Source organism: Anguilla rostrata, chromosome 12 (genome assembly GCF_018555375.3).
Source record: "Anguilla rostrata isolate EN2019 chromosome 12, ASM1855537v3, whole genome shotgun sequence".
In the NCBI taxonomy this organism is placed as follows: domain Eukaryota; kingdom Metazoa; phylum Chordata; class Actinopteri; order Anguilliformes; family Anguillidae; genus Anguilla; species Anguilla rostrata.
The window spans coordinates 25,993,518-26,013,157 of record NC_057944.1 but is presented as its reverse complement, the minus strand read 5'-3'; the positions used below and the strand labels follow the sequence as shown (position 1 = coordinate 26,013,157).

At 41.4% G+C, this 19,640-nt stretch overlaps 3 protein-coding genes across 6 annotated transcripts; 1 reads left to right on the top strand and 2 right to left on the bottom strand.

Moving 5' to 3' along the window:
* Positions 1-103: 103 nt before the first annotated feature.
* On the bottom strand, positions 104-4,211 carry tmem199 (transmembrane protein 199). The gene is made up of 7 exons (XM_064302091.1): positions 4,060-4,211; positions 3,471-3,655; positions 3,300-3,373; positions 3,090-3,179; positions 2,808-2,850; positions 2,023-2,135; positions 104-1,421 (listed from the first exon to the last, which is right to left on the bottom strand). The coding sequence occupies exons 2-7, from the start codon at positions 3,649-3,651 to the stop codon at positions 1,326-1,328; spliced, it is 597 nt and encodes a 198-aa protein (XP_064158161.1). The 5' UTR covers positions 3,652-3,655; positions 4,060-4,211; the 3' UTR covers positions 104-1,325.
* On the bottom strand, positions 4,060-9,591 carry LOC135235980 (dynein regulatory complex subunit 4-like). Its single transcript, XM_064302089.1, has 10 exons — positions 9,321-9,591; positions 8,760-8,855; positions 8,202-8,399; positions 7,802-8,008; positions 7,625-7,679; positions 7,212-7,417; positions 6,760-6,927; positions 6,314-6,400; positions 5,827-6,042; positions 4,060-5,656 (listed from the first exon to the last, which is right to left on the bottom strand). The coding sequence occupies exons 1-9, from the start codon at positions 9,321-9,323 to the stop codon at positions 5,911-5,913; spliced, it is 1,152 nt and encodes a 383-aa protein (XP_064158159.1). The 5' UTR covers positions 9,324-9,591; the 3' UTR covers positions 4,060-5,656; positions 5,827-5,910.
* Positions 9,592-9,669: 78 nt separating this feature from the next.
* nek8 (NIMA-related kinase 8) lies at positions 9,670-18,750 on the top strand. Of its 4 annotated transcripts, XR_010324475.1 has the most exons (16): positions 9,670-9,821; positions 11,136-11,341; positions 12,269-12,501; positions 12,625-12,756; positions 12,929-13,137; positions 13,349-13,428; positions 14,152-14,321; positions 14,519-14,666; positions 14,986-15,062; positions 15,179-15,296; positions 15,399-15,549; positions 16,028-16,191; positions 16,511-16,663; positions 16,914-17,072; positions 17,431-17,526; positions 17,765-18,750. XR_010324475.1 is itself a non-coding variant. In XM_064302082.1 (15 exons), the coding sequence occupies exons 1-15, from the start codon at positions 9,775-9,777 to the stop codon at positions 17,457-17,459; spliced, it is 2,076 nt and encodes a 691-aa protein (XP_064158152.1). In that variant the 5' UTR covers positions 9,670-9,774; the 3' UTR covers positions 17,460-18,750. The 4 variants fall into 4 exon arrangements, 3 of the variants coding, with proteins under 3 accessions (XP_064158152.1, XP_064158153.1, XP_064158154.1); XM_064302082.1 differs by having other exon boundaries at positions 17,431-18,750; XM_064302083.1 differs by lacking the exon at positions 9,670-9,821 and adding an exon at positions 9,858-10,070 and having other exon boundaries at positions 17,431-18,750.
* The last annotated feature ends 890 nt before the right edge of the window (positions 18,751-19,640 follow it).

The window sequence follows — 19,640 nt, the reverse complement described above, 5'->3', positions numbered from 1 at the left end:
TGGGATGGTTTTGGACATGTGAACAGGAGATGTTTTGGAGGGGGGGGGGTGCCTTTTAACCCCAAAAGCCAGCCATGCAAAGAAAGAATTTTACATGGCAAACTATAATACAAAATACATTGTTTATTTACTTGGAAAACCACATTATCAAGGACATCTTGACTTGTACAGCTGACATTTCTGCATGGATTCTCATTTTATACAGCTGGATAATTACAGAAAATGTCCAGGGTAAAGTACCGCACTCAAAGGTGCAACAGCACTGCTACATCAAGAAACTGAAACTGCTAGACCCAAGTAACCAGTCCAGCTCTGTAACCACTGCACCATACTGTCAAACTCATACAGTCATATGTAATCTAGTGATCTTCATATTGAATTGTAATGCCAAACAGAATCGCATCTTTATTTTAAAATGTAAAAACAAACATCATTCTTCCTGACAATACAATGTAGCAAATATCTGCATCAAAATATTAATAAAATATGACCCCTGCCATAGTCAATAATGAGAATGCCAAAGAGAGGAATGTCAAACAAAAACATTGAAACTCATTCACTCTCCCACACTGATAAACAGACTTGAGTAATTAGACTGGAGCTGATGACAGGGCACACAGCACTGAATGGGAGTAAAGACAAAAGATGAACACGTGGAATATTTCATATCTTAAATAATGAAAGAAGGATTAATTTAACAGTGGCCTTTCCAGCCATAACCACCAGACCTGGGTCAAACAAAAATTTGTTTTGGCTTCAAATACTTTTCTACACAGTACTGAGCCTGTCTGGTGTATTGGAACCTATGACATACTCTCAAAAAGTGCAAACCCCACCTTTTGGTCCTATTGGCAGGCTCAGTTGCACCAGGCAAGATCAACAGAGCACAGAAAAGTAGTTGAATCCAAAACAAGTACGTATTTGACCAAGGTCTGATAAGCACATGTTACACATACTCCTAAAAACACGTCTTACACATCTAAACTTTTAACAGAAACAAACATTTGAAGATATCACTTTAAAGAATCCAGTGTTTTGCTGCACATCGATTTGAGGGTGGACTTCTGCCGTGTCTAAATTGGGGTTGGTTTCCTGCGTGATGGGTCTGAATTGGGGTTGGTTTCCTGCGTGATGGGTCTGAATTGGGGTTGGTTTCCTGCGTGATGGGTCTGAATTGGGGTTGGTTTCCTGCGTGATGGGTCTGAATTGGGGTTGGTTTCCTGCGTGATGGGTCTGAATTTGGGTTGGTTTCCTGCGTGATGGGTCTGAATTGGGGTTGGTGTCCCTATGATAAGCCTGGCAGTGGTCTGTGCAGATTACAGTTGCTACGGCTCCCCCAACTCCCCCTCCATGGTTCTGACCAGAACGTACAGCTCTGCAAGTCCCACTACAGAGGCTGCGATCACTGCAGAAATCACTCTCTGTAACACATGAACGCACACACACAGAAACTCAGGACACTGCTGTACAGTACCACATTCCATGAGTAACCTGTATCTTAATCTGGGTAACTGACAGGCTCAGGGAGGAACTAGTCAGTGGAATATTGGCAGCTAGACAGTGCCAAAGCAGCCTGGAGTACAAATCTTAACCCATGGGTTAGCCACATATACATTATTACAGTGCAATACATGTTATAACTGTCAGAACACTAGTGTCACTTATATAGTCAAGTCTCTACGGGTTCTGTACGTGTCCAGCAAAGGTGATTGCACAGTAATGGGTTTTTGCTTGCACAGGTGTGTGGAGAGTGATGGGTTCTCTACATACAGGTGTGCGCACAGTAACAGGGTTCTGCATGTACAGGTGTGTGGAGAGGAAGGTGGTTCTGCATGTACAGGTGTGTGGAGAGGAAGGTGGTTCTGCATGTACAGGTGTGTAGAGTGGAAGGTGGTTGTACATTTACAGGTGTGTGGAGTGGAAGGTGGTTCTGCATGTACAGGTGTGTGGAGTGGAAGGTGGTTCTGCATGTACAGGTGTGTGGAGTGGAAGGTGGTTCTGGCTGTACCGGCGTATTCTTACCGCTGCCGTCTCAGTGAAGACATACTGACTGCCCATGTAGGAGCAAGCGAATGTTGCCACAACTGTCACGAGGAAATTGAAGACCGTGACAACTATGGCTTTGACTGAGCGTACTAAAAGATCAGGAGAGATGTACATAATATCAAAACCAAATAATTTTATTTTCAAATACACAAAATACAAGACTCAGAAACAATGTTGGGGAAATTACTCTGAATGTGTAGTTGTACTAACTACCAGTTAATTCACACCGAAAGTATTTAAACTACAGTCAAGTTACCCTAAACAGAAATGTAGTTACTGAAATCACAATTACTAAAAAATGTAGTTCAAACTACTTAAAAAAATAACCATAAAAAAATATTTTAAAAATTACCATCATCGTGTTCCCCAGACATGATGTGTGTGTGAGAAAAGCCTTCTTTTGCACATGGGGAGAACCCCTATACAGCTCTGTGGGGAGAACTATCAATGTGTGCCAACTGTCAGTTGGCAACTATAGTGGAGCAGAGTGCCTCTCACCAATCGAGATTAGAGGGAAAAGAGAGAGGAGGCAATATTTGATCAGGTTTTTAGAAAAAAATATTTTAGGGCCAGAAGTACTTGGTAGATCCTACACCTCAAACTACCAAACAGGTAATTTACTACAACCACTACACAAACTTGAATGTAGTTGAACTACCAGAAAACTACTGCAAAATTTAATAAAACTAGTAGTTAAACAACAACACATAGTTAAACTACTCCCCAACACTGCTCATAAAAAATGAAGGAAAGAACCAAACCTTCTCTTCCAAAGTCAGCCATTGCACCATGGCGATTAATTTCCTGGGTGAGAGAAACAAAAAATATAATTGACATTTCCATCTGACTTTAAACAGTGCAGCCGTTTCATCCATCGGTTAAGGGAGAAAATGATGATTTTTCACAGTCAAATCGTCTCTGTTGGTCATTTTCCAATGCTATTGGAGTTGAAAAATCAGAGTGAATTATTTCATTTGAAATTGTTTTTTTAAAATGACCTTGAGCAGTGTGTGGGCCAGCAACCTCCCAGTCAAGAGAGTTACCTGAGTGTTTACATTCCTGGTTATCCTCATGTACTCCTCGTTTGCCAGTTTTGCTTTAATGCGCTCTAAACGAGCTACCAGCTGGGGATTCTGCAATGAATTGCGAACAAAATCAGACAAGATGTCCAGTTTAACAGGAAAACTCAACTACGATTCTGCTGCAGTTAGTCTAGACTTCAAGAAAATCACAAAAGACAGCGCCACACTTACTCTTGGGGGCTTTTCAACCGGAGGCAGGTATATCGTACTGTCCTCCAACAACTGATGAAGGTAGACGGAGTACCCTAAAACAGAAATTCAATTGTCACAAGGCTTACTTAGTTACAATAGAGTTTACATTTTTATCTTAAATTAGATCGTTTTTATATTTCGGCCTCGTACCGTTGTTTTGAAGATGGTTTTGTAACTTCCTTGCAGTTCTGAAAGATAGGACCGGAGGTTCATCTTTTCCCAAAATCTCCTCCAATTCTTCTTTTAAATCCAGGGGAAAGGAAGTATCCCTTTTCATCAAGTCATTTACTCCCTCTCGAAATTTGCGGCCAGTCACAAATGAAGATGACATTTTTCTGTAGAATGTAGGAAAAGGTTTTTAGCCAGACTTTTATTGTCGAAAACGGAATAAATCGCATAGCTGACTGCAAGTAATTATCGAGATTAAACAAAGTGCAGGTAGCGTGGCTACTATTGTTACTCACACTGAATGTGCTCATATTTTCCCCTAAAAGAAGTTCCGCAAAAAAACATTACAAAATAACCAAGAATACCGGCCTCCTAGGCTAGCAGAAATTTCAATTAGATAGCGAATTAGACACATAGTAGCTACACAACTCTATATAGTTCAGGTTAACCACGACATAATTGAATAATATAATTTCGCTATCATAATTCCCAACCAGGCTTCTAATATTGCGCATCTAGAACATTTAGATAGCAGGCTGACAAGAAAGCATCGCTGTTCATTGACTGTTACCTTGTTAATGTCCACTAAGTTTCCAGCAGTTGTGTGTGTTACTCGCAACTATAACATTTTCAAAATGCAGCTAGTTTCTTAATTAGTTACACTACACATTCATTTTTTTAAACACCTAAAACTGTCGTGTCTCCTTATTGCTATTTAGCGGCTTCTGGTCACAAGACCAGAAAAACAAAGCCTAAAACGAGTGTAATTTCCGGGAATGGCAAAGGAGGAACATTTCAAAATAAAAGCATAACCTGGGTCTTCCACTCTATTTGTGCTTGATAAAAACGAAAATAATCCAGTACGTACTATTCCAGCATTCTCCTGTTTTCTCCAGAACGACTCAGATCCTGTCGTTTTATCCATCTGCAATGCTACACAGTTGTAAACTGAAAGTGTTCCACAGGACTTCTCATAGACTGAAAACAGGTGCAACCTATTGTGTTGGTAATTCCATTAACATTTATAAAGCAAAACTATTTACAGTGTGAAAGCCAGAAAATGCAGCCTCTTGCAATGACAAAACTCAGTTTTTTAAAGTGCTATATGAATTGCTCTGAAATTTATGAACAAAATTTCCCCTCTAGTTTCAGATTACTGCATATTGATTCAAACCCTGAAGAACAAATTACATTAAAAATACTATTTCCAGGACCACTTTGCAATTATGAGGTTATGACATATTCAGATTTATCCACGCTATTGGTACCAAACTTGGAAACAAATCCAGTAAATGTAATAAATGAAGACTTGGCTCCAGGTTGGGGGTCAATATATGGAAACATCCTTCAATTTTAACCTGATATTAATCACCCTGAACCACTCTGCTGCAGTGCACAAGAGTGCAAAGGGCACACACCAGGAAAAGGACCCTTTCACTTCTTTAGCAACTGGTTTCACAATAACATTTCTGTGTATCCAACAGGGTTACTGCAATAATTTAAAGTAAACGCACACCTGAGTCTCTCTGATTTCAAGCCTGATAAAAAAGCTGTTGATGAAACAGAACAAAGTTATTCCAATACAGCTTTTATTTTTCACTTCAAACAATGTTCCATTCTTTATAGAAACCAAATATTAAAGGGCTACTATTGGATTTCCCAAATTAAATTTGTAGTATCCTTGCCAGGCTTGTTTCATTCCATACAGTTATGTAGTCTATTGATGGGATGTGAAATGCTTATGTGTTGTGACTGTCTAATTATGCATTAAAACCACCAATCCTCTAAAGCACAAGAATATCTTTGCAGAAGATAATAAATCTAATCTAATGACACTCGTGCTTTAGGCGGATAGCCCTTCACCGTTGGAACTACCCTTCCATGATGTGTCCAAAATGTTTTGAACAATAGCACATTTTCTAACATTAGTAAAAGGTTATTTTACTAACTCAGCCTGAAAGATTTTAGTCTGAATGCAGGCTCTTCATTCTATGTGAAAAACAGCAAGATGATTAAACTTTAATTAAAAGTTGTCCATTTGCTTGTCACATCGGGGCAGACACCAGTCCAGCTGAAGTTTTCTCCAGGGGCTTGAACCCCAGGTCCTCAACAGGGATGCCCAAAGACTTCAGCTTTGTCTCATATGTCCAGAGCAAGTCATTATGAGCCTGCGAATGAGAAACACTTATAGCACAACACTTACATGCCTCCATAGCAGAATTACACACAAACTTAAAGACACTCAGGGGCTGTACAGCGCTATACCCAAATACAGCAGGGGGGCAAGACGGATACAATTTGAATAACAGCATAAAGAGCCAATAAAGAACAGGTGTACCTCCACTTTGTGGGTCACCAGGTAGAGTGCCAAGTGGTTGACAGTGGAGGTTGGAGAGGATCTTGTTAAGTCGTGAAGTTGTGCCTACTTCTCCAGAGTTTCTGTCAGAGCGCTCAGCTTTTTCTCCAGGAGCAGGTTCTTAAATCCGCTCTTCTGCTGCACCTCCAGAATGGCCTTGGTGAACTTCTGGTACAGCTCATCCCTCTCCTCCTGAACCTAATAGTCATTTCCAACATTTTAAAGTGAGACCTGCTTTCATTTCACACACAAATTTGAATCCTCCACATCACCCAAGTAGTGAGCAACTGGAGCTGAATACAAGTCATGCACAGAACAGCCATTTCACAAAGCAGTGTGTGTTAGACAGTATTTTCACGACACAAGTAAAGTAAGAGTACCTTGTGCCATCTTTTATAAAAAGACACATGGAAAGTGGTCTCTGCTTCACGTGTTCAATAATGTGATGGGAATATAAATTAATTCTCACTTTGCTAAATCTCTGCTCCAGTACTTCATGTTCCCACTTCAGGCGTTTCATCTCTTTTTCTGCAGCCTTCAAACGTGCTTTCGCCGTCTGGCCAGACAGAAGATATAATTAAAATAACTACACACTTATTACACTGTAATATATATATATGACAATTATTGCACACATCCTGGAACTGAGAGGGGGTCTTGATAATATAACAACTTAAACCTATGCCTGAAGGTATTTGCTATATTACATTATAAGAAACTGAAGAAGACATTGCACATCAAGAACCGTATGCTTTTGTATTCTTTAATTAATATAAATATACTGATTGGTTAACAGTGGTCTCCTAATTAAGTCAGATACGTCAAATGGAAATGTTGGACTTGATTGGGTTTTATAGGATGAAATCTTAAGCTGGAGCACAGATTTTAGAAGGCATTTTATTTTATTTCACCCACCGCCAGTGAAGCCTTGTCATTCTTGTAATTTGCCATCTGTCTCTGCAGCTCTATCACCTCCTCCTTGGCTTTCTGCAGGGGTTCAGTCAGAGTCTTGTTTTGCTGTAAGATTTCTGCCATTCTTTTCTCCAGCCTGTCATCCTTCTTTTTCTTCTCCTCCAACTGTTCCTGTATGAAATTATTTTGGGTCCTGCGTGATACTGAGGTCTCTGCATAAAAGCATTTCTGCTTCTCATGGCAACAGTTTCAAACTTCATCAGAGTCACTTTCATACTTTCACACTTCAGTAGAGTGGATGGGTCCAACCCACACTTCATGACTAGGGTGGGAACAGGTAATAAAGAACACATTTACCCTGCCCTAATAGTAAGATACCCAAATGAGATGTCATGTAAAATGAATTGTACCATTTAAAAGCGGTTAGTAAAGACGTTGTTTAGTACAGCTCTTACTTTCAGCGAGTTGATGAGTGCCAGGTTGTTGAAGGTGGTTTTATTGTAGTAAATCTTAATGTTGCTGAAGGCCTTTTCATGATTCTTCATCAGCGTATTTATCTGGCTGTTCTTCCTTTCTTCAATTTCATGGATCTCCATTTTCCGCCTCAAGTCCAGGTCATGTCGTAACGCCTGCAGTTTCTCATCACATTTCTTCTCAATGTCTAGAAAAAAATGTTTCTCAAAAGTTGAAAGTGTGCAAGTATTTTGAACACCTTCCTATCCAACATCTTTTTAAATGTACTCCAAGTCTGAAAAGGCCAGCTGCTGAAAGCCAAATTAACAGGACCCTGGGGGGGGGGGATCTTCACTCCCTCCCTGCACTAAACTGTAACAGCTATGTATTTACCCGTGGGACAGTCCTGGCATACCTTGAACTTTATTTTCAAAATCTTGTCTCATTTTGGTAATTTCTTCATCTTGTTTCTGTTGGCATTATGAGTAAAATAAACTTTTTGTGCACAGAAGTGAGAATGAACAAATTGACTTTAAGAAACCCCAAGAACGATATGACACTCCCCTTCCCCCAACCGATCACACCCGCTCACCAGACTCAGGCTCTTCAGCAGATCTTCATTAGACAGTTCACGCTGTTTGATATCCAGTTTAAGGTAGCGCATGCCTTTACGCAATTCATCCTCCACCTCTCCATGGTCTTTCTGCATCAGTTTGGTGGTCACAACCACTTTTGCTTTCTGCTCTGTGACAGTACCTTGGTGTTCGTACAGCAAGTGCTTCACTTTCTGTTTATAAGCCTGAATGACACCAAGCAAAAACACACAAAACATCACGCTTTCCAACATAATAACATCAGTGCACATATTGTACAGCTGAAATGTTTGAATGTGAGCAGAAAGATGAGTTTGTAACTATATAACCATGAAGCAGTTTCCTTTTGTTGATTAAAATTTGGGCATCCTTCAATGCATTCAGTAAGCTCTTTTATACCTTGATTTCCAATTGATGACGCTCCTCTGATTCCTCCATCTCTCTGTCCCTGTTCCTCAGGTCAGCCTTCTTCTCTTCCAGTTGCCTCTTGGTGACCTCCCAGAAGGTGTGGATCTTGTCCCTCTCCAACTGAAAGTAGTTGCGCTCCTCCCGCTCTTTGTCCAACTGCTCCTGCAGGCGCGCATTGTGCTCCTCCAGCTAGAGCACACAGACAGAGGCCAGGAACGGACTAAAACTGGTTCACTAAAGATCTATCACGGCAAGCGTAACTGATAAGGGCAACAAAACTGGTATAACCTTATGAAGGTCAATGATAGAAATAAGAGGTATGATATCGTTAGAAGACTTGCCATCATTTGCGTAGTTTAATTGAAGGAGGAATTGCCATTCGTAATGGTCAATTAGGCCTAGCATTGTCCAAGTTAGACATCCAGAATCATAGTGGAGTGTTAGCTAACCACGCACCGTGCTCCCTCACTTTGCTATACAGTTAGCCGTATAGTCTAGTTAGTTAGAGATAGAAAACTAAGTTAACATTAGCTTTCCAGCTAGCATTACCTGCTCCTTTGACATGTGTTCCTTGGGCTGGCCATCTGCCACTTGAGGTGCTGTCTTCACCTTTGCCGACTTTTTACGACCTTTCTTTTTCGGAGGCTGAAACAATAATACTATATGGTCAACTGTTTGACTTTTCCCTGAAATGGATCAGCTGATTGAAGTTGGTTAGAGTAACGTTAGCTAGTTATGATAGCTATAAAGCCAAGTTGACAACAGCTAACTTTACTCTTGGCCTAGCTGTAGCTGGCTAGATTTAACCGGTGAGTTAAATCAGCAGTTACACAGCAATTAAACTAGTCTAGCTGTTATGTGAAAATTAGCTAGCTGAGAGAAACTTTTCCCCCAATTTTGCTTGCACGTAATAGAAACGTCAATTAATGATATGTTACATTTTAGCTACATTGCTCGTTAACGGCTAATGTTAGCTAACTAACGTTACACCAGTCTAAGTTTAAGTCATAACTTTACTAGCCTAGCTATCTATGATATGACGTTATAGATGGCCGGTAAAGTCAACGAGACTGTAGTTAGTTTAATTTTTTTCTAATGAAATATATTCACCATGTCGATGTATTATTTTCACTTGGCACAAATAAAATAATATCTGCTTAAAGAAATGAAATGTGTTCTTTACGGGCACTTAAAGTAGATTGTGCTAGTAAACAGTTAGCTAGCCTTATATGCAAGGTTAACCAGATATGAAAAGTTAGCTAGCTAGCAAAAGAAGCGAGTAGCGAGCTAGCTAGCGTATGACTGTTAAATGCCGTTGCTATGGGATAACAAAGATGTTGAACCCTCGCAAATTAGCTATAAAACCAGATCACTTAGACTTCAAGGTTAAACGAAAGCCTGTGAAACCGGATCTCCATATTGTTAAACACCTCCGGCAGTGGCCGGAACTCCTATGCAAAACCAACAAGAAACGCAGACTACGTCGCACCAGAAAGGAAGAGGCGACGCGAAAGGTGTCTCCCATACACATGCGTATCTATGGTGTTTCTACAAGCCCTGGAACATGGAAAAATATGAAAAAATAAAAGTAGTGGGAAGAGGAGCTTTTGGGTAAAAATCTCATCGTTTTACTTTGGACTTTGAAGTGAGGTAGCTTGCCTGTAATTTAGCGAACTACCTAACGTTTCACAGTTATTATTTAGAAGCCAACTGCCTGCAATTAAGTGACCAAACTTTGCCGCTGTGCTGTAGCTAACAGCAGCAGCGAACTAACCACTCGCTGGACGATTTACCTTTGTTACTCAGCATCGGGCTGTCGGCGACATTCCAGATCTTCGGACTACTGCCAATTTAGTAAACGTTAGTTATGCAAAACAGTACATACTCAGTAATGGGATTTGTTTCTAACGTTAGCTTGCTACATCTAGGTTATTTACTAGAAGGAGCTAAGCATCTTGTTGATCTTCAAGATACTTAGCTTGGTTTTAATGTAATTTAGTACAGGCATTGTGGTACTTAGCTGATTTACTTTAAAGACAGAATTTAACTTGGGCAACTCTGTTTTATATTGAATGCCAGTTTGAAATTACTTTGACCCAGCTGATATCTCTGCAGATTAAGGGTGAAGAAGCTTAAATAGTCTTATTAATTTTGGTTTGGCTATACTGTTGCACAATGAGGAAAATGCATCATTATAATGACCCTGACTCAGCCAAACTGTTTTCCAGTGTTCTTATCAAATAACTAATATTCATAAACCTGGAACTGTTCATATTTTCCCCCTTTACAACCCAGAAATCACTCTCTCCAGATTGCCTAATTCATAACCCAGGCAGTTGACTGAACTTTTGTTTTCCAAAATTGTACCAGACAGTGGATTTACCCATCCAAGATTAGTTTCACATCTGTATAATATAGCCTACATTCTACTCAATCTAATTGAGGTCAAGTGATAAGTTATTTTGTTTATGCATTCTTACAAAAGCCCTGCTTCCATTGGCATTCATATTCTGTGCAGTGAACAAGTGTGCAGTTGTTAATTTATTTGCATCAGCATTTTGTTTTCCAGGGAGTATGGCCAGAAGGTGCTAAATTTCATACAGTGTGAGGATTTCCAATCACAATGTCTCTGTAATTATTTCAGTGGTCTATTAAGAGATAATTCGTGTGTCAGGCTTTGAATCAGGTCCTTTAATTCCTAAACAGCCATTTATGCTACTTTAAAAGTCCTTGAATTTTCCCCTTGTTATATTATTGGAACCTTTTACTATTGTTTTTTATAAGTATTTACATTTTTCCCTCAGCAGTCAAAATCTGAAATTAAAAGTAAAACTTTTGTCATCACTGAGGTAGGACATTTCCAATTTCAGAAATTGTACTTAATGAGCTCTAAGCTAACCGTTGTCCTGTGTCTGTGGGAGGCAGAATTGTTCACCTGTGTCGCAGACACAGTGATGGGGCTTTGGTGATCCTGAAGGAGATCCCGGTTGAGCAGATGACACGAGATGAGCGGCTCTCTGCGCAGAACGAGTGCCAGGTGCTGAAGCTGCTCAATCACCCCAACATCATTGAGTACTATGAGAACTTCCTGGAGGACAAGGCACTCATGATTGCTATGGAGTATGCGCCAGGTACTCATCAGGCTGACCTCTCTCATGTCTCTCTCATTCATTACAGCCTTTGTAATGGTACGTCAAGTTGGTGCTATTGTGGCATAGGCAACGAGAGAGCACGTGCAAAGTCTTTTGTGAGATTTGGAGATATTTCTTGTAAGAGATGCATCTCTTCTGCACATAAGTCATTCCTTGCCAAATCAGCCAGATCAACTGGGAAATTTTGCTGCCTGATTTTTCAATTTGTTCCAGCTGTTATAGGTTCATGGTTGCTATTTTTTGAAGTACTGATTTGGGGATCTCATTGATTCTGGAAATCAAGGCCATTCCAAACTGTACATTCAGCTGTATAATTGTCATTGCTTTAAATGAGGTAATCTTTCAATCTTTATTTGGCTTAGAAACATGGCTTTGATATAATTGAATAAATTGTATGGAGGAGTACAGACTTTGAAAGATGGTTTTAATATATTGTTGTAAATAATGTGGAGGTGTACAGGCTTAAAATGGTGATTTTGATATAATTTCATAAAAAATGTGTAAGTGTACAGGCTTAGAAAGATAGTTTTGATGTAATTTCAGAAATAATGCTGTGTATAGGTGTGTTTGGTTAAAAAATTAGCTGCATTGCTGACCTGTCTCACTGCCCGAAAAGTTTTGCACTCTAATGTGAGATGACTCCTAACTTCCAGGGATGTACTTTGCTGATAAGCAAATGGGCAATTATCTATTTTCATGATGTAGGGATCTTGAGCACTTCAGGTTGCAGTTAGAGGTGACAAGTTAAGCCAACTCAACCTCTGACCTCAACAATAACCTGAATCCGATAGCAAGAAACCTAAAGATGGAGATTTTCCTGATATTGTCAGCCTTTGATGTTTGACCTCAATCAGCCAGATGACCCATGTGAGGATGTTTGATTGTCTGAGGTCTTCCCCTATGTAGGTGGGACCTTGGCTGACTACATCCAGAAGCGCTGTAACTCCCTGCTGGATGAGGACACCATCATGCACTTCTTTGTGCAGATCCTCCTGGCACTCTACCACGTGCATAACAAGCTCATCCTGCACCGGGACCTCAAGACCCAAAACATCCTGCTGGACAAACACCAGATGATCGTCAAGATTGGGGACTTTGGCATTTCCAAGATCCTTGTCAGCAAGAGTAAAGCTTACACGGTAAGTGCCAGGTGCCTAGCTGACAGAGCATTTGTACTGCAGCCTGTCACTGTCGAACTGCTGCAAAATGGGGCCATTCTGACCTTGACCTTCCTCTCCACTGGCTCTCGCATGCACCTGCAGGTAGTGGGGACTCCGTGCTACATCTCCCCTGAGCTGTGTGAGGGGAAACCCTATAACCAGAAGAGTGATATCTGGGCTCTGGGCTGTGTGCTGTATGAATTAGCCAGCCTAAAGAGAGCCTTCGAGGCAGCGGTACGGAATGGCTTATCTTGCATTTTATGAACCATTCTCTGTTATGCACTTATGTGTCATGTGTACTTATGTGGATATTTCACTTCTTAACTCTTTCACATGTTTTTGTGCTGCTAAAAGAGGACAGAACAGTGTTTCAGTAAATGTTAGGAGTTGTCTCCTTCCCTTCCAGAACCTTCCTGCCCTGGTACTGAAGATCATGAGCGGTACTTTTGCTCCGATCTCGGACCGGTACAGCCCAGAGCTCAGGCAGCTGATTCTAAACATGCTGAATCTGGACCCGTCCAATCGACCGCAGCTGAGCGAGATCATGGCTCAGCCCATCTGTGTTCGGCCTCTCCTCAACCTCTGCACCGACATTGGCAACGTCAAAATGCGCAGGTGAAGAGCGCGACCAAGGCTCCGGCTTCCGCTGCTGACGGCGGGTCTCATAGCGGTTGTGTTTCAGCCTGTAGATAGCTGTGATGGATGTCGATTGCACGTCTGGCTAAATAGCTAGCTAGGTGTATCCTCACCAGCACAGTACATACCCTCACAGATAACGTCTATTGTTTGTACAATTGTCATTGTAAAAACTGTTGTTTGATCCCAGGATCGAGAAGCCGCTGTCCTCTGTTCAGGCAGGTGCTCATGGGAGACCAGGAGCTCGAGTCCCCAGCAGTAGGTCCAGAGGTCAGTGTATATCTGCTGTTATACTTTGGCTCAGCAGGCATCCTGTATTGCACGGCCTTATATAAAAACGGCAGGTTGGCAGCATGATGATTTTAGCAGCACAGGTACTCTACAGCGAGATCCTGCGCCTTACTTAACCTGCAGTCTATTCACACTTTGTTGGTCTCACAGCAGCAGCTGTAGTACAATGGTTAGGGAACTGGGCTGTTAACCTAAAAGTTGCAGGCTTGATGATGACACTGCTGTTGTACCCTTGAGAAAAAAGTATTTAACCAGAATTTTTTTAGTATATAACCCACTGCATAGATTTTCATCATGTTTTCAAGTCAAGTTCTAGGTTTCTACATCGGATTTAGATAAGAGAGTGAACTGTGGTCCAGGGGATAGGGGGTCCAGCATTTGCAAGGGATTGAACTCTTTCTGTCCAAGCTGTGTTCATCCCTGTGTTGTGTTACATGCCATCAGTGCTGTGCTGCTGTGTTACATGCTAACCAAGCTGTGCATCTGTGTTACATGCAAACTAAGCTGTGCTGCTGTTACATGTTAAATGAGCTGTCCTGTTTTGTTTCGTGCTAACCGAGCTGTGCTGCTGTTTGTATGCTAACCGTGCTGTGCTGCTGTGTTGCATGCTAACCGAGCTGTGCTGCTGTGTTGCATGCTAACCGTGCTGTGCTGCTGTGTTACATGCCACCTGTCCCCTGACATATGGGCTGCTGGGTTTAGGCACAGGAACTATGGGACATCCTCTCCCCCTGTCCTCTGTCTACACCTGGGGAAGTGGCATCTCTGCACCCCTCCGCCTACCCATGCTCAACACCCAGGTGCTGCAGGTGTCTCTGGGCCGGACACAGAGAATGGGCGTCACCAAATCCGGCCGCCTCATCACCTGGGAGGTCAGAGTTCACACACTGATGAAGGCTAATGCCTTTAACATGATGAATAACTTTAAAAATGTTTTTATTGTTATCATGTGCTTCAGGTGCCATCGTGCTGAATTGCACACTGTTATCAATGACTTAAAAAACGATATTATGTTGTGATGTTGTAAATAACTTGTGATTTGTATGAATTCCTTCATCAAATGGGGCAGGCTCCCTCTGTGGGGTGTGGAGAGCCCTCTCTTCCTGGGACGGTGGAGCACATGCAGCCACAGTTCATCTCCCGCTTCCTGGAGGGGCAGTCAGGTGTTACCATCAAATCTGTGTCCTGTGGGGACCTCTTCACCACCTGTATGACAGGTAGGCCAGAGTGTGTGTGTGTGTGTGTGTGTGTATGTGTGGAATGATCCAGTGTCTAACATGGTAAACATTATTGCAAGGATGAATTTATTCAGAATGGATCCGAATGCAGAAAAAAATGAATGTTCACGTTAACAAATCATCTCCTCGGGTCTATTGACTACCTATACGGTCTTTGGCAGTGTGTACTTTTCAAGCTTTAAAATCTAATATTTATCTTGTAACTAAACTGTTTTGGGTTGCAAGAGAACAGTACAATAAGTGTACATCATGGTCTTTTGTTGGTGGGTTGGTTTATTGTGTTATTTTCAATATACAGACAGAGGCATTATAATGACATTTGGGAGTGGAAGCAATGGCTGCCTTGGACATGGAAACTGCAATGATGTAACTCAGGTAAATTCCCTGCAGTCCTGCTGTTCAGATTACTAACAAACAGAAACAAGATTGCTTACCGTCTGAGAGAATGTCAGGCCTGTAGGCTTCACATGTTTCTGTATGTGTTTCTACAGCCCAAGATTGTGGAGGCTTTGCTGGGATACGAGCTGGTACAGGTGTCCTGCGGGGCGTCACACGTTCTGGCCGTGACCAATGAGAGGGAAGTGTTTGCTTGGGGCAGAGGGGATAATGGTAAAGGAGCAGCATCATATATTCTGGGACTGTGGCATTATGAAAACAGGCTTTTTGGCGATTTTTAATGTGTCTCTCCCTCTCCTGTGTCTCGTGTGCCAGGCCGTCTGGGTCTGGGCAGCCAGGACTCACACAACTCCCCACAGCAGGTGTGTGTGCCGCCGGAGTTTGAGACCCAGCGCGTGCTGTGTGGGGTGGACTGCTCCATGATCATCAGCACTCAGCACAGCATCCTGGCCTGTGGCAGCAACAGGTGAGGAATTGTATTATTTGGTACACAGCAACACATGAGGAACTGTTCCCTTTAATACATGGCAACAGGTGAGGAACTGTTCCCTTTAATACATGGCAACAGCTGAGGAACTGCTCCCTTTGTAATAGTGAAATTGCTCATCTTTTCTAGAGGTAAAATAAGATGAGATCCCTTGGTCCCATAATAAAATAAAGACTTAACATATTGCAGTAATTACTTTGATCTTCAGCTCAATGCGACCCATGGTTAATACATCAAACATACAGTACTTTGCTTTGGGCTTTTCACTGCGTTCTGCTCTGGAGACGCTCTGTTAGGCAACACTCTCACGCTATAATGTAATCAGAACGCATTCAGCATTTATGTATTGATGCATGCTGGGACACTTTCCATATCTGTGCCTTCCAGTGGATAAGCGCCTCGTCTGATGTCATGAGTGAATAATCCATGAATCATGAATGTAATTCTGCATGTTCAGATTTAATAAACTAGGTCTGGACAAGATTGATGGTACAGAAGAGCCGTCTCCCTCCAATCAGGTGGAAGAAGTTACCACTTTCAGCCCAGTCAGGTCAGCTCCTCTGAACGTTGAGAAGATTGTTTACATTGACATTGGAACCGCCCACTCTGCTGGAGTGACAGGTGAGAGGGGACTGCGGCTCCTAATTCAGTGTGCTTGCATTTTAGGTTGTAGTTGTCTGTCTTTAATGCTGTTGGTCTTAAAACTCGGCTATGCTAATGAGACTTGGGTGTGGCTGCATTCGGGAATATGTATGCCTGTTCCATATTCATTTAAAGACTTTTAATCAGGTCAAACAACCAATGCTTTCATTCTCTCCAGCCCCAGTTTGGGAACCCCTGATTTATTGTAACTGCTGCACTGTACCTGGTGAACTTGTTGTAACGGTGGGCTGATCAATTTACCTGTTTAAAGGACTTTTGTGGTTTTCTTTGTTTCCAGAGAAGGGCCAGTGCTTCACCTTTGGGAGTAACCAGCACGGGCAGCTGGGCTGCAGCACCCGCAGGGCCAGCCGGGTGCCCTACCCAGTGCCGGGGCTGCAGGGCATCGTCATGGCTGCGTGTGGGGATGCGTTCACATTGGCCATCAGTGCAGGTGCGTCAGAACTGGGGGTGATTAAGCCGCTTAACATTCCACCTTACAAAGGGGAGCTCGTCACCGCGGGGCCCATCAGCACGACAGAACAGGAGCCGCCCAGCGGCCCCCAAAATCACAAGGTGTCTGCATGAATAGAGACTTACTAAACTGCAATAAATGGTAACCACTGGAGTTTGCAAGCTTCTGGGGAGTGTTAATCCCTGGTACCCTGGTGATGGCTGATCTGATCTTCTTCATTTTTCTGCAGAGGGTGAGGTATACACCTGGGGGAAAGGGGCCCGTGGCAGGCTGGGAAGGAAAGAGGAGGATTCTGGGATACCAAAGGCAGTGCAGCTCGAGGAGAGGCATCCGTACACTGTTCTGTCAGTGGCCTGTTGTCATGGAAACACTCTCCTGGCTGTGAAACGTAATATTTCGATTATTCACTTTTCTAATCCTGTTTTTCTAATTTTTTTGGTGAAGCAATAATTAATTTAGTTTTTTATTTTTAAACATTATCTCATAATTTTTCATGCCATTGATCAGTTTGTTAATAATGTCCATGAAAGTTACAGGACACTGATATTACATTAAGAATGAAACAGTGGGGTACAAGTTGTTAAAATTAATCAGTGGATCAAAATTTGGATAAATTGAGGCAAATGAGGCTAAATTTAAAGTGAAAATTAACTCAACTTAATCCAAAAGACTTGATAATTGAATAGTGAATTTGTGTATGTTATATTTATAAATGTGTGTGTCTTTATTGCCTCTCTTGTTCCCAGCTTTTATAGAGGAGTCTGTTCCCAGGTGATCCTCCATGCCACCAGCCTGGATAGCCAGAGATCAAGATGGATTCCTATAAAGTTCCTCTATTTGAGGTACCGGTAGATTATTGGGCTACAAAGGATATGCTTGAGAAATATGGGCCATACATGCACAGTAATTTGTATATATATTTTCTGACTTGTCCTGGCTCTTAAGATTATAAGGGCACATTTTGTACATTTCTGTTATGGACAGTTTATCAGCCAGTATTACCTTATTATAAGGAAATGTGATCAGTGTGAACTACCATGGTGTGCGTTGTCCGCTTTTGACATCTCCAAAATTTGGCAGGGCAAATCCTGAATACATAACCAGAGATGATGTGGACCCGCCCGGCCCATAGAAAAGCAAAAGACTGTGTGGTGCAGTGAAATTCCCCTATTTGACTGGGGGCTCATTCCCCACCAGTTTTCGTAATGTGATTTCATCTCTATCAGTATCCCTTTCCGCTTTCCCCCTGCCTGAATTAATATTAAGTTGGATATACTGATAACACATATTACAGTGACTTATGTAACATACAAATATATATATACAAATATATTTAACATTAAGACTAAGTATAATTAACTCCACAATATTTATTAATAATACATAATGAAATTGTCTCCATGGTCCCACAGAAAGCCATTAAAACTATCCTTGTGTGTAAACATGTTAAATAAAACAACTTGAATATCATATTTTTTAAATATATATGTAAATTTGGCATCTCCAATCCCAACCGACTTTGAAATGTTCAATTTGCAAACTCAGTATTAAGTACGTTCATATACGGCTACTGCTGCTGGCTCAGGAGAGTGAAGGCAATCCGCGGTTCTCCTCCGAAACATGCGCCTGCCAGCTGCAAGCCGCACATGCACAGAGTAGGGGCGGAGGAGACCCATTCATACACGTGTGCAGACAGAGCTAGCCACGGGCACCAGCTGCGACGACCAACAGGAGTCACTTGAGCAACGAACAATGCTATATAATTATGCACCGTTTCTGTGGGGCTGCTGGCCATAGTCACAGACTGTGGTGCTCACTCATGCGCCGCAAGCGGTGCTTCTACAAGAGTGAGCTATACTCAGCAGCCCCCAGTAATATCAGTTTGATTCTTTATTCAATTATAAAATAAATTGTGTATTTGTTAAAGAAATTAGTTAACCATGGTTTAGTGGATGGCTTCACCGTAATGTAACTCTTTTCAGGTGTAAATGTCTATTATTGTCACTGCATTTGTGTGTCATTATTGAATCCATATTAATGTGACGATTAAAATGACTATGCCTGTCTCCTGTTTCATGAGCTAATTCATTTGACTTTGCTTGTACCCCATAATTAAGCAAGCAATATGACTGATTTTCACCTGGGTTTCTGCATTTTTAAATTTGCTAATTAAATTTTTCCCAAATAAAACCTGAAATTCCAAGGCTTTTTTTGATGCATGTGTGCTCATAATGGCAAAGAGCAGATGATAGTTGTATTACTTCTGGTCGGCAGTCACAGATAAAATTAACACAAAGTTGTTGGCTGGGTAGCTAAATTTTTATCTAAACCACAACTAGGTGATTTCATAATAGCCTCCTACAAATCCAGAAAAGTATCTTAATAGAGAATGTAACCAAAAGTCAGGACAAAAGTAATATTTTTGTCTCACTATGTTAAGATGCTAGCCGCTAGAAGGTTAATATATATATATTTTTAAAGTCTTTCTCAGCTTTGGTGACATTGTGTACAGAAGAGATGCCAACATTAGGTAGAAAGTTTACAATGTAAAAAAAATAGTGGGTTAATATTATGGATTTTGATCTAATACTTGCGAGCCTAAAATCTGCAACCAGAAGTCTTTGAGAGCTGAGACTAGATACAGAGTTCCAGTATAAACTGGTTGCCGAAGGCTCAAGTAGTGTATTTAATATAATGTATTGCTACTGCTAGGAAGTATAGTAAGTAGGCTACCATAGATGTATCATAAAAACGGCTATAATACTTATATAGATCACCAGCCAGTATGGATGTCAATACCCTCAAATTAAAATACTGCTATATTTTGCAGCCTTGTTAGAAGTGAACTATGCTGCTTGACGCTGAATATCCGTGTAAATTTTAATAAAAGATTTATGATTGTTCGGTATCAGCGCATGTCCTAGTTCCCTGACGGAGTGCAATCGTGACTACAAGT

What these genes read in the sequence shown, in the direction of transcription:
- tmem199 (XM_064302091.1), bottom strand. Translation starts at nt 3,651, where the DNA reads ATGTCATCTTCATTTGTGACTGGCCGCAAATTTCGAGAGGGAGTAAAT. An exon ending in AAACCATCTTCAAAACAACG is followed by an intron (nt 3,374 to 3,470) that starts GTACGAGGCCGA and finishes TTTCTGTTTTAG; the next exon opens with GGTACTCCGTCTACCTTCAT. An exon ending in TCTTCACTGAGACGGCAGCG is followed by an intron (nt 1,422 to 2,022) that starts GTAAGAATACGC and finishes CATGTGTTACAG; the next exon opens with AGAGTGATTTCTGCAGTGAT.
- LOC135235980 (XM_064302089.1), bottom strand. An exon ending in AACACATGTCAAAGGAGCAG is followed by an intron (nt 8,400 to 8,759) that starts GTAATGCTAGCT and finishes TGTGTGCTCTAG; the next exon opens with CTGGAGGAGCACAATGCGCG. An exon ending in TGCTGAAGAGCCTGAGTCTG is followed by an intron (nt 7,680 to 7,801) that starts GTGAGCGGGTGT and finishes TAATGCCAACAG; the next exon opens with AAACAAGATGAAGAAATTAC.
- nek8 (XM_064302082.1), top strand. Translation starts at nt 9,775, where the DNA reads ATGGAAAAATATGAAAAAATAAAAGTAGTGGGAAGAGGAGCTTTTGG. An exon ending in GCCGCCTCATCACCTGGGAG is followed by an intron (nt 14,322 to 14,518) that starts GTCAGAGTTCAC and finishes CAAATGGGGCAG; the next exon opens with GCTCCCTCTGTGGGGTGTGG. An exon ending in CACTCTCCTGGCTGTGAAAC is followed by an intron (nt 17,073 to 17,430) that starts GTAATATTTCGA and finishes TCTTGTTCCCAG; the next exon opens with CTTTTATAGAGGAGTCTGTT.